The sequence below is a fragment of the Pteronotus mesoamericanus genome, unplaced genomic scaffold (assembly GCF_021234165.1).
Source record: "Pteronotus mesoamericanus isolate MK-2021 breed Mesoamerican mustached bat unplaced genomic scaffold, CSHL_Meso_final contig_164, whole genome shotgun sequence".
NCBI classification, from domain to species: domain Eukaryota; kingdom Metazoa; phylum Chordata; class Mammalia; order Chiroptera; family Mormoopidae; genus Pteronotus; species Pteronotus mesoamericanus.
Window position 1 is genome coordinate 29344148 of NW_026555065.1, and position 15712 is coordinate 29359859.

At 40.2% G+C, this 15712-nt stretch overlaps 1 protein-coding gene across 1 annotated transcript in view; it reads right to left on the bottom strand.

The window, feature by feature from the left end:
- Positions 1-15712, bottom strand: part of FMN1 (formin 1) — a 342380-nt gene that overhangs the window by 83287 nt on the left and 243381 nt on the right. Inside the window, exon 14 of the mRNA XM_054565622.1 lies at positions 3792-3884. Coding sequence (XP_054421597.1) covers positions 3792-3884 — 93 coding nt within the window. The remainder of the gene's footprint in view (positions 1-3791; positions 3885-15712) is intronic.

Consider the following 15712-nt stretch of genomic DNA (forward strand, 5'->3'; position numbering starts at 1 on the left):
ATGTCCTGTACAACAGGGTGATAATAGTGCTTACTTCAGAGGGTTGTCATGAGGACTAAATATCAAAGAAGCTCTCCCCATAGTGTGGTGTTCAGCAGCACTCACTGAATGTTATCTGTCATTGTCATTATCTTTGTTTTGTTTTGTTTTTCCCAAATCTAAACAAAACATCTACTTTGATGAAAATCTTCCCTGACTTATCTAGAAGTGTTCGACATTACTCCTCTCCAATTTTATATCCCTTATTCTAGTATCAAATCAAATCAACTTCAGAATGGATGGAATGTTCATATTTTAGCACTTCTGATATTCAAAAACATCGCACAACCTATGATACATCATGGTTTAATTCCCAGCAATTTTTCTTTTTTAGTAGTACTTGTAATAATAATGTTTCTTACAATGAATGGCATATTAGATGAGATACTATACTTACGCTGTAAGATAATTGTCATAAAAATTTGATTATCCAGGGTGGATAATGCATACTGATTATGGATGGAAAAAATCCTACATTTTCTATGAATCAGTGAAATATTAACATAAGAAGAGGGATCACTAGTTAGAACTCCATAGTAGCCAAGAGATATTCCACTTGTGTATTATGCAGCTTGGCCAAGCCCCACCCCTGGAACCACAGAGGAGTGCTCTGATGAGGTTGCACGCTGGCATCTCATTCCATGTAACATCCCTATCTGAGAGTCAAACCATGGCCAGACCCAGAGCAAAAGCAGGGAGAGGCAAGTTTACGAACCTGAATTCCAACCCAGATTCACACTGAAGAAGGAAGAGTAAAAAAGTGCAGAGTGGGGGCAGAGGAATGAGATACAAAAGGCCAAGAGACCATGTCTTCTAGACGCGCACTTTCCAATAGAAATATAAAGTAAGCCACAGATATAACTTTAAATTTTCTAGCAGCCACGCCTAAAAACTAAAAGAAACAGGTAAATTAACATTTTATTTACTTAATCCAATATATTTAAAATATAATTTTATCACGTAACCAACACAAAAATCAGAAATGAAATATGTGGGGTTTTATTGCACTATGTCTTCAAAAATCTGCTATGTATTTTACCCTTACACATATCTTAAATTGGATTAGCCTCATTTCAGTTGCTCAACAGCTGCATGTGGCTAGTGCCTATCATATGTAATATTGGACAGTACAATTCTACATTGATTTTTGACCAACTTAGTTAAGTAATGAGATAACAGTAATAGACTACTTCAGCAGTGGCTCTTTTTATCACGCAATACTGGGCATATTTAGGGCTCCTACAGTATTTATTACTTTTTATTTTTTTATTTTATATTTATAAGTATTTTATTACTTATTACTTTTAAACTGTTTACAGAATGATAATTTTCCTTTAGATTCTTTTTGTGCTGTGTTTTGGCCGATTTTGTTTAAACTATGATTCAAGGTCATTCTTAATATCCTTCCCATATTCTCTTCCCTGTGTTGGGTACAGGAGAGCTGACTCCTTTATTCCATCAGATCTTTCCCCAAAAGAAAGTCCTGGGAGAGCAACAAGAAGGATACGATTCCCCTCAGTATTCCCAGCATTTATTGCAGTCCCAACATACAGCAGACTCAGAAAAAACATCTTTGAATACACACTGAAAGGTGAAGGAAGCTAGACAATAGTGGTTTTCAACCTGGGCTGCCGGCTGGAATCCCCTGGGGAGTAAAAACGCAGATGCCTGTTCCTGCCCCCAGAGATGCTGGTGGGAGGTCTTGAGTGTGGCCTGGGTGTCAAAATTTTTTAAATCCCACCCCCCCCCCCCCCCCCCCAGGTGATTCTCTTGTGCAGCCAGGGTTGGGAACCACCGTTCTAAGGCTTTCTTAAAGCATCTTTCTGTGGCCACGTCCTTCCCTCTCTGACGTGAGGTCCACTTTGCCTCAAGTCAATCCCCTCTCTGAGAACAGACAAAGTGTTTCTAGAGAAACCTCATAAGGACGAGACTAACACAAAACCCCAAAATGAATTTGCAAATTCCTTTTCCAAGGCACTAAAGAAGATATTCAAGGGTTTAAACATTTTCATATTTATCTTTTTCTAACAAAAAGAATCAAATGTACAATTTAAGTTTTTAAGATGCCAGCTGGTTTAAGGAGAAAGGATTAAGGTCACTACAGCATACAGGCAGATATACACCTCACAGAATTTTCCAGATATAGAATAATAGGAATTAAAATAAAAATGAAACCTAAGTACATGTAAACCTCATTTCAAGTCAATTCCATACATATCAAAAGCAGTAATTCTTAACTGGGGGTCAGCAAAGGGAAGTATTTCATGCTTTTCTTCAGCACCTCAAGGTTATACTTACATGGCATAAGCATAAAGCAATTCATCTAGTTTGATAAGTCACATACAAAACCCACCTTAATTTAGTCACCCAACACATAAGTGCTGGTATCACTGTTTGCCCCCAGCCTGGCACTCTTCCCGACAGCATTACTTGCGTCAGGTGCAATATGCAGCAGTGTCCAAGGGAAAACCCTGACTTCCACTTCAACACAAACAAGCTCTCGCTGCGGAGGAGGGGCGAGTGAGCTCTGTACCAAGGGAGCAGCTGAAACGGAGTTCCCCTGAATCACGGTCTGAGAATTTCCCTACCAATTCCCAACGTGGTTTGGCCATATTGTGTGGATTCACCCTACTTAATGATCCATTCCTGATGGTGTGGTATCATGTGACCTTATTAATAAATAGAAACAGTATGTTGATATATCTCCAAATGTTCCCATGTGCATTTCCTCTGGCTTTCCAGCAAACACAAAAATTCTAACTACGCTACACTTTTTTCCTTATTGAGACATAATTGGCATGTAACATTATATTAGTTTCAGGTGTACACATAATGATTCGATATATGTCTATATTGTGAAATGATGATCATAATAAGTCTAGTTAACATCCATCCCACACAGTAAAAACAATTTTTTTCTGCAGATGACAGTTATTAAGATCTACTTTCTTAGCAACTTCCAAACACACAATACAGTACTATTAGCTATAATCACCATGCTGCATAGTACAGCCCCAGGACCTTTTTCTTAAACTAGAAGTTGTGCCCCACACTTATTTTTGTTTCACATCTTAAGCTGAATTTGAGAATTTAGAATAGAAACTATCCACAATGCAGTACACTCCCATGTTCACTAACAGTGACTGACAAAAGTTCTCTACTCCTGCCAAAATCATGGAGGAAGAAACATAACCCGGTGAGCTTTCTAAATAAGTGCTGGGTCTCATGCATATCCCTTCCACCTACTAACCCCAAAGGACCGATGGCTGCCAAGTGACTGGATGTGTGACATTCACATGCCCCCAATTTTCCGTTTTGAAAAGTAATGGAAACTACAACACAAATTTCCAAATTGCTACATTAATAAAACCAACAAGATAATCACCATACTCCCATCCAGGCTGACCGCAAACCTGAAATGCACAATTGCCTAAGCCTTGCACATATGTTGTCTGTCAGTTATCATGCTCAGGATCTGCCTGGGTTCCATGAAGTCTTCTGCCCAAAGTTTACAAAAATAGGAGTAATGTTAAAAATTTAAAATAGCAATACAGATTTGAAAGGTGACATAAAAGTTATAGGACAACTCCATCTTCATGGAGTATGTAACTACCATGGGAAGACAGACTAATAGGATCATTGAAGCTGCCAGTGGTCAGCCAGGATGCATGGGGCAGGGGGCCTCAGAGAGGGATCGTGGAATGAAGGATGCTGCAGAGCATCATGTATGTGCAGCTGACACAGCTTCCTACCTTTCTGGAAGAACTCTTCCAGCTTGTCTTTGAAAGGCTGGAGATACTCCCTTGGTGACTCCTTGCACACCACCGCCATCTGTTTCTCACTTGCTGTGAAGAGAAGTTTGGAGTTAGACTTCCCAGGAACATGTATTTGCTGAATTCGTGCTGTGAGCTATAGTCTCCGGTATTAATTGTGCAGAATCCTTACCAATCACTGTTTACTCAAATTCAAGCAGAGAAAGCACAAACAAAAACAACACAAACAAACAAAAGTAAAGAGCTCACTCTACGCCTTTGTTCAGGAACAGGAAGATGCACCTTCAGCTTTCCATTTAGAGATGCTGCAAAACCTCTGACTTGGGACAGATGAAGCACTCTGATTTGGGCCTCTCAAAAACAGAGGCAAAAACTATTGATGGATGAGTCCCAGGGAATTGAGGGTCCTAACCCTTCTCAGATCACTCACCAAAAGTAGAGCTTGAAACCAATTTCGTAGAAATTCTCACACATTCAAGTTGCCTTGAACAACCAAAGTAGCTATTCCTCAGGGTGACACCCATTCCCAACATGAGAACTAAGCCCAGGTTAGGGAGGACCACATCTCTCTTCATGCTTTCTATTCATCTACCCTTCTCACTGATACTCTGCTGACACATGTGAAATTATTTCATTTGTGACTTACATCCCTAGAATTTTTAGAAAGGGAATGGCTGTTATTGGAAATAAAAATCTGATAAATTCTTGAGTCAAGTATCCCACCATCCCCAAATGAGGACCTGGGTGAGCGTTACATAATATTCTGGCTTCAGGAAAAGAAAAGTTTTTTTTGTTTTTGTTTTTTCATAATGGCAGAAGAACTTTAATCTCTTTCAGGTAAAGAGATGGACATGGAAAGACAAGGGTAGCAAAAGAGAAGAACAATTGGATTGGAGAAGGATGGCCCATGGGCCATCCCCACAGCTTCAGTAAAGCCTTCGGAACTCAATGTGGGCTGTGAGCACTAAAGGAGGGGCGGAATTTTACACTGAGTTTGGGTCTAGTGCAGAACAAAGACACCTCTCAAGGAGGGAGAGGTACCCCTTCCCATGCACCTCTTTAATCCCCTTTCCTTCAAATCTGATGGATAGCTTTATTTTTCGACAGAGATAGGATTTTGGCATAAATAGTTCTTAGATCATAGGAGACAGGGTGGTTTCTAGCCCTACTATGCATATAAATAGTATTATACAAATACTCATACATTCAAAGTATTTACTGAATATCTGACTATGCCACTGTGCCAAATGTTAGGAAAAAATATTGAACCAGACCTATTGGTCATCTCTCCTCTAAAAATGTTCATCAGAGTCTAGAAATAGAGGGAGAAGGGGATCAGCATATTGTATTACGTTTTCATGGGATACTGTGGTCGGGTGGTGGTCAGGGAAGGTTTTCCAGAAAAGGTAACATGTGTTGAATTGCAAAGGTCAAGGAGGACTTAGCCAGCTAGTCAAGGAGAATTAAAAAAATAAGGAATAGTTTCAGAAAGAGGAAATATAATGAGTAAAAATTAAGCAGAATGGGAATGCATGGGTCTTTTGGGATAAGATAAATGGTAATAGTATGACTGGACCTCAGGACATGGACCTTCACCCCTTCCAAGGCCTATAGTATCCTGTGTCTAGATTTTGATTCAAAGGCACAAGATTCAAGGAACTGGATTCAAAAGCATTGGAACTACCCTGATCAGGAAAGAGAGGTCAGATAAGGCTACAGAAGTGGGAGGCTTGTATAATTTTATTCATTCATTCATTCATTCATTCATTCATTCTTTACCTGAGGACAGCTTTTTCATTGTTTTTTTAGAGAGAGAAAGGGAGAGAGAAATATTGATAGGCTGTCTCCTATACATGCCCGGATCATGGATTGTACATACCCGGCCCGGAGATCAAACCCACAACCTAGGTATGTGCCTTGACCAGGAGTTGAGCCCAGAACCTTTCAGTTACAGTACAACAATCAAAGCAACTGAGCCATACCAGCCAGGGCAAGGCTGGTACAAATTTAAAGTGGTCAAGAAAAGTTTCACTGTGAAGATATTTGACCAGAGACATGACCAAGGTAAAGAAGGGAGCCATGAGAAAGTTTGAGGGTAAAAATCAAAAGTTATTTAGAACACAGTAAGTTTGAGATGCCAATTAGATATTCACATTATATACAAAAGTCTGCAGTTTAGGATGCATGGGCTGGGATAGAAATACATATCAGGAAGTTGTAGGCATAAAATTGGTATTTAAAACCACAAAAGCAAATGAATTGGTAGAGAAAGAATGTAGCCAAAGAAGAGAAGGGGTTGCAGACAAACCCCGAGGCATGCATGCAATGGAGGAGAGGCCAGAAAAGAATGGGGGAATAAGCAAAAAAGCAGGAAAGTGGAAGTATAGAACCACATGATTTGAGAGGAAAACAGTATGGCAAGAAAGAAAGAGCAGTCAGCTCTCTGCAATCCTGTTGAAAGGTCAAGCAGAAGACAGAGATATGACCACTGATTGCAGCAACATGGAAGTCACTGGGCCTCTCGAAAGCAATTTCAGGGAATGAGGGGTGCAGGGAGGAAACCAAATTGGAGAGGGTTAGGGTAGGTAGAGAGAGATTCTACAGCTACTTGTTTAAAAAACCAAGCCTGAGAAAGAAGAGCAATATAAGGAACATCCTTCTACCCAAGAAGATGGTATCTGGGTTAACTCCAACCAAGAGTGGGTGTCTCTTTCCCCAGAGGAATGTTGTGTAAAAATAAATCCACTAGGGAGCTTGAGCTTAGAGGAATCTCATGATGCTGATTCACCTCACAGAAGGAGGCTGCCCAAGATGAAATTCACCTTCATGTCCTATGATCATGAGTGTTCTCCATGAAAAAATTTAAGCAGAAATGACAGGGCCAAGTGAGAACATGCCAATCTGCTTCGGGACTTTTGGAAAGACTTGCAAAGCTGGGTCACCGACTACAGCCTTTGCACGGAATCGTCTAAAGCACTATTCAAAGATCCCTCCTATGGAACGTCACCGCTGAGTCAGAATTTCCACTGTGATGATTATGCGGTTATAGAAGCAGCCATGGTCTGCGAAACATTAGCGTGAAAAATATTCATTAATCACCTACTCATGACTAGGCCTAAATATGGACAGATTGGGCATGATTTGATTTATGGGGTGCTAAGTGATCCATCTATTTGTTTATTTAAAAACATCCCTTCAATGGTTCTCACAAAAATCGCCACCATTAGAAGCTTTCCCTTGAAGAGAAGATGCTAACTCCAGAAGATCTCCTTCGTAAGACATCTATATTAGTTGAAAAGAAAACATTATCAAAGAAAAATTTATTAACACTTGAGTATAAATTTATTTCTCAGACTCGTTTGGGAAGGCTAGGTTTCAAGCAATAGACTGGACAGCTGTGTTATAATGGAAGAAAAAGGAACATTCACAAAAGGCCTGATCTCTGGGTAGATTGACCGTACAATAGGAAGCCTTAGCCAGACAGCCTCAAACATGGAGTTCCTGAGCATCTGAAGGGAAAGGGTGCTCATCTTTGGGAGCAGAATAGCAATTAATTTCTAAAAAGTATTATGAAGGTAGCACACATAAAGAAACATGAAAAACATTTACGGAAAATAGAAGGAAAAGATCATTCATGATACCATGGCCAGAAAAGTTACCATTTCATACTTTGGTGCCTATTTTTAGTGTCTCAGCCTCTGCATCACACATACCTCCCTCCCTAATTTCATGAGGGTTGCCTTTATATATATATATTTTTAAATATGCTTTCATTTGATAGAGAAATTTGTGTACCTTTATTCTTCCTATTAAACATATTCTGCACACTTTCTCATATCATTTCACAAAATCCACAAGCATCGTGTTTAAGAGCCATATAAAATTTCATCAACTGGATGTGTTCTAGTTCACTTGAAAATTCCCCTGCAGTTGAACAGTAAAGTCCTTTCTACTTTATTCTTACCTGGAATCATTCAGGCTTTAAGTAACATCGGTACCCATTAAAAACTTATCCTGAGTTTAAGATTACTTCTTTAGGATAGATTTCAGAAGTAGAATTAATGGGTAAAATAGAGGAAACATTTTTAGAGTTCTTGATAGAGAGTGGATATAAACTACATTCGGTATAACGTGGATTGTACCAAAATGGGAAAAACGAAGAAGAGAGGTTTTGAAAATAAAGTGGTCACTTCTCTACTGCTTTGCAGGGGTGGCTGGCTGCATGTAAGCTAGGATGCGCCTGCCACTGTAATAAAGGGTCTGTGGTCCTCGCCTTGGAAGTGACCACATGCTAGGATGGCAAGCACTGAGACGACCATCCATGCATCGAGGTAATTCACTCAAAGATGAAGAAAACTGGTGACATATGAAAGTGGATACATGATAATCTAGGTTTCACCACAGTGTAGGACCAGGTTTGAGGCCTGTCCCTGAAAGTAGCTTTTTAGAAAGGTCCTAGGCGTCACACTTCATTTTAATGTAAAATAGACTATCAATACCACGGCAGTTATCTGAGCTTTGGGAGGGTCTAGAGGCAGATTTGAAATTTATATCAAATGTTCAGGTTTTACAATACATTTACACTTATGTCATTATAAACACATAATTTTAAGATGCTCAGACCTGTGGATCAACAATATTAAGTAATGATCGGGACATGTGATTACAATTCAAGCCACTTGTGAAAATCATATAGAGCCTATATTTTGGGGCAAACAAGTGAGTAATACTTTAAGAAGTATAGTAAAAATCAGTGGGTGAAAATTAAGGGGTTGCTGATGGAGTCATCGAAGGCAGAGACAGCAAAGCCCTGTTGGCTAAGATGCCTCATTCTCACAGAAATTATATTAAAGGTCAAGCAATACATCGCACCCATTGCTCAAACCAGGAAAATGATTGCTTATAGGAAGTCTTAAATATTAGAAAATACTTCCAAATACTCTGGATCCAAAATGCTTATTGCAGTTTCTACTAAAATTAAGTGATGAATTTTCTCATCCATGTACATCTTGAAGCTGACGGGCCTGCCTCTTTTTCATCCCAGGAAATCAGTACGTGGAAGAGGTAGCAATGCTGATTTTAGTTATTTCCTTGCAGCAGTGCAACAGCTGGTTACAGAGAGAGCAGTGATTAAGATACAGAAGCCCATTACCAAAAGGCAACCTGTTTCCACATTGCTCACCCAGGGCAGCTGCGAGCCTTCTGCCGTTCCTCTGACCTCTATCTGGGCCCACATTCCCCTCTCAGCCTTCACTGGCTAGTCACATTAACTGTAATTTTCTACTCTGTAAAGTGTTTACATCTAAATAAGACACCAAGAAATAAAAGAGAAAAGCTGGAAAGGAATAAGGAGAAGAGAGAAAAGAAAAGGATGGAAAGTTATTTTAAAACTCACAACCTAAACTGGTAGATGAATTCTGGTACATAATCACTGGCAAAGCATGAAGCTGGCAAACACTGCTAATCAGTTTGCCACTGTCTTCAGATTTAATGCAATATTTGGCTCAGACATTTAAAAAAAATCCCCTCTTACAGCTAAAATATTTACACAGCCCTGTGTGTCTCACTTAATGCCTGTTAAGCAATCGTCTTTTAAAACCCCACAGTCACTTGTAAATCTGTCGGGAGAATTGTGGCCGATAAACAAAGCTTCACAGGAAGAGGGCTGCATTGTCAATTTGCTGGGAGTCAGGATTTCTTAGATGTGTTTGAAAATAAAAGTTGAAAATCAGAAATACTGTGGAGAGAGTAGCAAAGTGGCCGATCGTCTTGCTGGTGGGATGCTGTTAGTGGTATTAACGGGAAACCTCCAGACACTGACCTCAGTTATTTAAAGCCCCACTCTCCTGTAAACCTGTCATTGATCCTGCCTCTCTGTTGAGTTATGGCACAGGGAAAGTTACTGGTCCAGCAGCCCCAGTAGCCTGCATCCCAGGGCCTGCCAGGTTAGAGAAGGTGCGTTAGTGAGGTCTGTAACAGGAGGCTATTATTATATGGTTACATGCCACGTGATGGTGTGTAAATTTTTTAGGAAGGATCAGGGATTCTCAGAGGAAAGGGGAAATTCTTTGCTGGGAGAAGAAGCTTGGTGTAACAGATTCTGAAATGCCTATTAAATTCCCTAATGTCTTTAGCCCTGATGTTAATGAGCCCAAGTGATAAAATTTAAAGGCAGCGGAGGCCCCTCAAAGCTATCTCCTGCGGGTCCAGAGAGCCCGAGCACTTGTACCTGTCTTCAAGATGAGTCAGGTTCTTGGGATAAGACCTTGGGCAAATTGTTCAATTGCTTAATTATTCCTATTAGATTAGCTGCCTTTTTACTTTTACTCCATGTCACTGACTTGAACAGGTCATTGACTATGATTCACAATTAATTTTACAAGAGCTTTAAGGAAGAAAAATAATATACCTCAGTCTAAAAACTCAGCTCTGGCTTAAAACAACTCAATTTTGGGTAGGTGAAAAAGGAGAGGAGTGTCCTGGATTTAATTTTTAAAAGAAACTGGGTATTTTTAATTTCAAGATACAGTTCCTTGATCGGGAGATAACATATATTTATCCATTCTCTTTATAGTATCACCATCAGAAAGGGCTTTGCAAATGGTATTGTATCTGCTGAAAGCTGGAGGGCAGGCCCTTCCCACCTTCCCCCATCGGACAGACAGCAAGTTTAATCACTGTGCTCAGAGAGCCATTAGTGTTCCTACGAGAAGAGAGAAAGTAGGGATAAGTTTGTCCCCTAGAAAATGAGAGTAACACTTGCTCTTAAAATGGGTTTACAAATGACTTAATATTTCAGTCAGTTTATTTAAAGTTAGCAGCTAACTCAGTGTTTTGAATAAATATTTGCTGAACAAATAAACTGGTTGAAAGGTCAAACAAGGTCTTCCTCATATTTTGGAGGGTTTTTTTTTTTGATATCTGGAGATTAGATGGTGTTTTTTAAACTCCATCAAAATAGTCACACACACACACACACACACACACACACACACACACCAACCACAACCCAACAATAACAACAACAAAACACAACGGTTTAAAAGCACAGTCAAATGAGCAGTTTTAGTACCTTTACCATTCTAGATTTTCCTTGGGCTTCTCTCTTTCCGTACATTACGCCATCAGGAAAGTCACTGGCCTAATGGTGCCTGCTTGCCTACACTGAATTGTACATACTAGCTTTTATCTCTGAACTCAATAACTTCATGAAAACTAAAGCAAGTTCTCAACTTGTATGATTAAAAACGAATGGCTCTTAATGGCCTATGGTGTCCTGGGCCTCAGCCTGCTTTACGTGTCTCACTTTACTCCTCAGAAGAACCTTGTGGACTTGGCCCTCCTATTATCCCTATTTTTAGGTGAGATGAGTAAAGTCACATAGCTACTAAGTGACTGAGTCAGAATCTGATCTCAGGGATGTCAGACCCACTGGCCCTGTGCTGTCCTGTTTCCTACTCTAACCATCTATAGGGAAGTGCTAGAAACCATGTGAAGTACCTATGAGAGTGCTTTGCAAAAGGTAAGGAATAAGACAATGAATGCTAAAAATCACCAAGTATCACTTGTGGGACCCCTTCATTTTAAAAGGGAAAACAGAAGGCAAGGGAGGTTAGGTGAATGTTAGGAGAAAGTCAGGTGATTAAGGGCAGCGGAGAACTGAACGAGGGCTGCTGATTCCAGGTAGGTCAATGACCTTTCTCTGAGTGTCTAAAAAGTAGAGTCACAGCCCATGACCTCTATCCACGCAGAAGCCATGCTGCTGCCAAGAAACTGGGAGAAAGGAAGATACTGGCAAACACTCCAATCCCCTTTGTTGGGGCTAAACAGGTCTTCCTCTAACTTTATCCATTTGGTTGTCTGACACAAAAAGAATCCATTTGTGTATTGTGAATCCTCCACAGGGTCCAAGAAACACAATTTATTTGGGCAAGAAAGTATTTTGATATTCACAAAACCACCCACAAATCTATTTGTGTGAAGAAAATATGTTGAGCTGACACAGATTTACAGTAACATAGGCTTGGCAATCAAAAGGCCCAAGTTCTACACCTGGCTGGGTAATCCCAGCCATATTACTTCCTATGTTGGAGACCCATTTTCTCCACTATATATGCTTGCCCTCTCTACCTCAACGGATGAAATTCCATATACAGGTATGTTATAACCATTATAATTACATTAATATCTTTTTCTTTTTTTGAATGGGATATGTAGAAGACACTCTTGCCAGTAGACTTGCCAAATTAATGCTATTTTCCATTCATTCTACTTGATTTCTAAGTATGCTGAAAGTTTGAAGCTGGAAGACTACTGCTTAGTTTCCCTGGGCTACTCTTCCCACAGTTGAATAGAATCCTTATTAAGAGCAGTGGGTTGCTTCTAAACAAGGAATGTGAAAGAAGTTAAAATATTGCTGTTAGTCCTGGCCGAGTGGCTCAGTTGGTTGGAGCATTGCCCAGTACACCAAAGGTCATAGGTTTGATTCCCGGTTAGCGCACAGACCTAGGTTGTGGGTTTGGTTCCTGGTGAGGGCACGTATAGGAGGCACTGGACCAAGGTTTCTCACATCAGTGTTTCCATCTCTTTCTCTCTCTCCCTTTCTCTCTAAGAGAAATAAACATATCCTCAGGTGAGGATTAAAAAATGTATGTATATTTCTGTTCAATAGAGGTGTGAGAGATCGACGAAGACTGGGGAGACAGGGCAACTCAATGCAACGTGGTACTCACGGCTGGATCCTGGAACAAAGACAGGGCATTAATGGAGACACTGGTGAAATCCAAATAAACGATATAGTAAGGTTAGTTTACAGAAATGTATCAGTGCCAGTTCCTTAGTTTTGATGAATCACAACAATGTAAGATGTTAATGGGGTAACGGGATAGGGGCTGTATAGAAACCTTCTATACTATCTTTGCAACTTTCGTAAATCTAAAATTATTCCAAACTAAAAATAAAAAAGCTCATTTTTTAAAAGGTGTGGGCAAGGCAGATGTAAAACGTTTAAAATAATTATAAATGTCTCGAAAGATTCTGTGGTGATATTTGCAAAAGCCTTGTTTCCACTTTAAAAATACAAAAGGGAAACCACGCGTGATCTACTGTGGATGTGGAGTGTGTAGGGAAGGCGCAAAACTCCATCCAAAGATTTAGACTTCAAGAAAAGGCCTCAGCCCCACATCGAAGGACAGACGAGTAAGTGATACCCTATTTAACCTGTTTTAAATGAAAGGTTAAGGAATAGTAGTATCATTTTTTATGATTCCTGATTTGGGCCTACTTTGTTCCATTAACCAACCATATTGGATAAGAATTCTCCTCTATAAAGATTATTTCTAGATGGTATCAACATTAGAGTTTTTGAAGCATGTGTTAATTCAAGAACAGATCCCTGAGAGACATTTTGAAAGAGAAGACCTGAGTTCTAAACCTGATATAATCTTCCAGTTGACTTTTAGAAGTCAGCTGACTGTAAATGGCCAGAATTCCAGACCTTTTTTAACTCTTTTAATGAACTACGTCCAGGGAAGAACCCAACAATCCTTACTGAATAAGGAGAACTGTAGAATGCACTGAAATAGCACAGTAATAATAATCACCTTAGAAACTTAAAATCATCCAGCACAACTACTCTTTCTAATGTTATCTGTCCTGCCCACCTACCATAACATAATCTTCTAAGTACAAGTGGGTGGGGCACCCACCACTTCTCAAGGCCATCAGCCCTTCCTTTGGGCAGTGTTCAATCTGTCTTCCTACACCTTCTACCTATTTATGCTTGTTTGACAACTTTGTCCATAAGGAAAAAAAAATATCATTTCTCTCTAACAGCAAGGTCAGCAATGACCTGAAGTAAGCTGAGTCTTTTCTACCATTTATTCATTTGCTCATTCATTTATCCATTCAACAGATATTGGATGAACAGCAACTACGTGGCAGGTACTGACCAACACAGGACATATAAACACTAAAGAGGTCATTAGATCCCTGCCTCCTTGGAGAGGGGAGGGGGAGAAAATTTACGAATAAATAAATAGAAAATAATAGCAGTATCAAAACTGTGGGCTATAAGAGAGAGACTATTCAAAGTGGCTGCTGAAGTTGAGGTAGTCAGGGAAGGCACAGGGCATAGGGATACTGACAGGAAGGACATTCTAGGCAGAGGAAATACAAAGGTCCTACAGCATAAACAAGCTTACTGGGTTGGAAACCAAAGAAAGCCCGCGAGGCTGGAACTTAGTGGGCGGGGCGGCGGGGGCGGGCGGGGTGGCGATGCGGTTCCAGGCGATGAGACAGGAAAGGGAGAAGTGGCCAAATCCTGTAGAAACTTGTAAGAGAAGGCTACAAGTTTTGAAGTTGGATTTTATTCCAAGAGCAATGAATATGAAACAACAAAGTGGCCTGACCTGTCATGGCGTATGGAGGTTTATTTAAAGGGAGGGCAAGAGTGGAAGCAGGGATACCTGTCAGGAACCTGGTACTATGCCCTTGGTGTGGAGGTAGAAAGCAACAGACGGATTCAAGGCATGTTTTGAAGGAAGTCAACAGGATTTGCTCATGGATTGGATGTCAGATATAAGGGCACAAAGGGAGCTGGGAATAAGTATTTTCCTTTGGCTTATACTCTGCAAAGGGGTGTCCTTCATACAATCCCCCTCTCAAATCATCCGTGAGGTGGGCAGGGATGCCCTCCGTTGTATACAAGGATACTGAGGTGTGGAGGATGACACTGCTGGGTTACACAGCCTACGAGACGTGATTCTGAATTCCGTGCTTGTGACTCAGACTTTTCCATAACAATAGCTTTATTTCAGTATTTTATGTTTCTTGTCAAAAAAACCCAAAATAAATTCTATTTACTGTGTTGATTTATAAATAAAGGGTAGAAATAAAGTGAAACATAACTCATCCTTCCCACCTAGAGATGTCACAATCATGGCTTCAAAGGAAAACACAAACTTCTTCTATTAATTAAATGGGTGAATCAGGTTTCAGTTTCCGTATCCCCTCTCCTTTCTGTACAGCTTGTCTTTGAAGGCATCCCATTTGGGAAATGTGTGACCTTTACCCATTGTGTCGCACTTAATTGAATGCTTTGCATCAAAAGTCACCATGTTAATCAACATTTTACACCCACTGTTTTTCTGAAATTCTTACCCCAGCTCCTTATGTCTGTTGTATTGAAATCATTTTACAAAAATAAATCATATCAAAGTTTTTCTTTTATTACTTCTAAAACTTTGCTTGCAAAACTAAATATTTTTAACACCATGGCAACACGGTCAGCACTCTGGCTAATGTATCCAGTGCGTACTACAGTTCAGACTTAGCACACCACTGCCGTGGACAAATGGGCTGCAGGAGGAAAGAGCTAATAAATTAGGCACGGTCAATAATCATTCAAGGCATGTCTTCTGGAGCTTCCTAAAAGGAGATAAACTAGCCAGTCTGGTCCTAAGGGATCAGTTTCCCCTCTCCCTCCTAGGACACACCGAGATGCTGAGATGTGCACAGAGTGAGCTGCAAGGCTTTGAATGGAATTAATACCACCCTCATCTTGGCAAGCACTTCCTCATCCTTCTGTTCATCTGACCCTCCTAATATCCCTCTGAGTTGGGCTGGGGTAGGGCGATCAGCTCCACCTTTTTCAGCCGAGGCTCATCAAGATTAAGTGATTTGTCAGAGATGCATGGCTTCTCATGTGGTTAGCAACAGGCAGAACTAACATTTTAAACTGCATCTCCTATATCCCAGGCCAGTTCTCCTTTCTACACACCAGCCTCTGCTGCTGAAATGTAACTAAATTATCGCAAATGCTGTGGGGTTTTTTTGCATATTTATTAAAGTTATACATGTGCACAGTTAAAAATAAATAAATGAACTCTACGCACTCCACG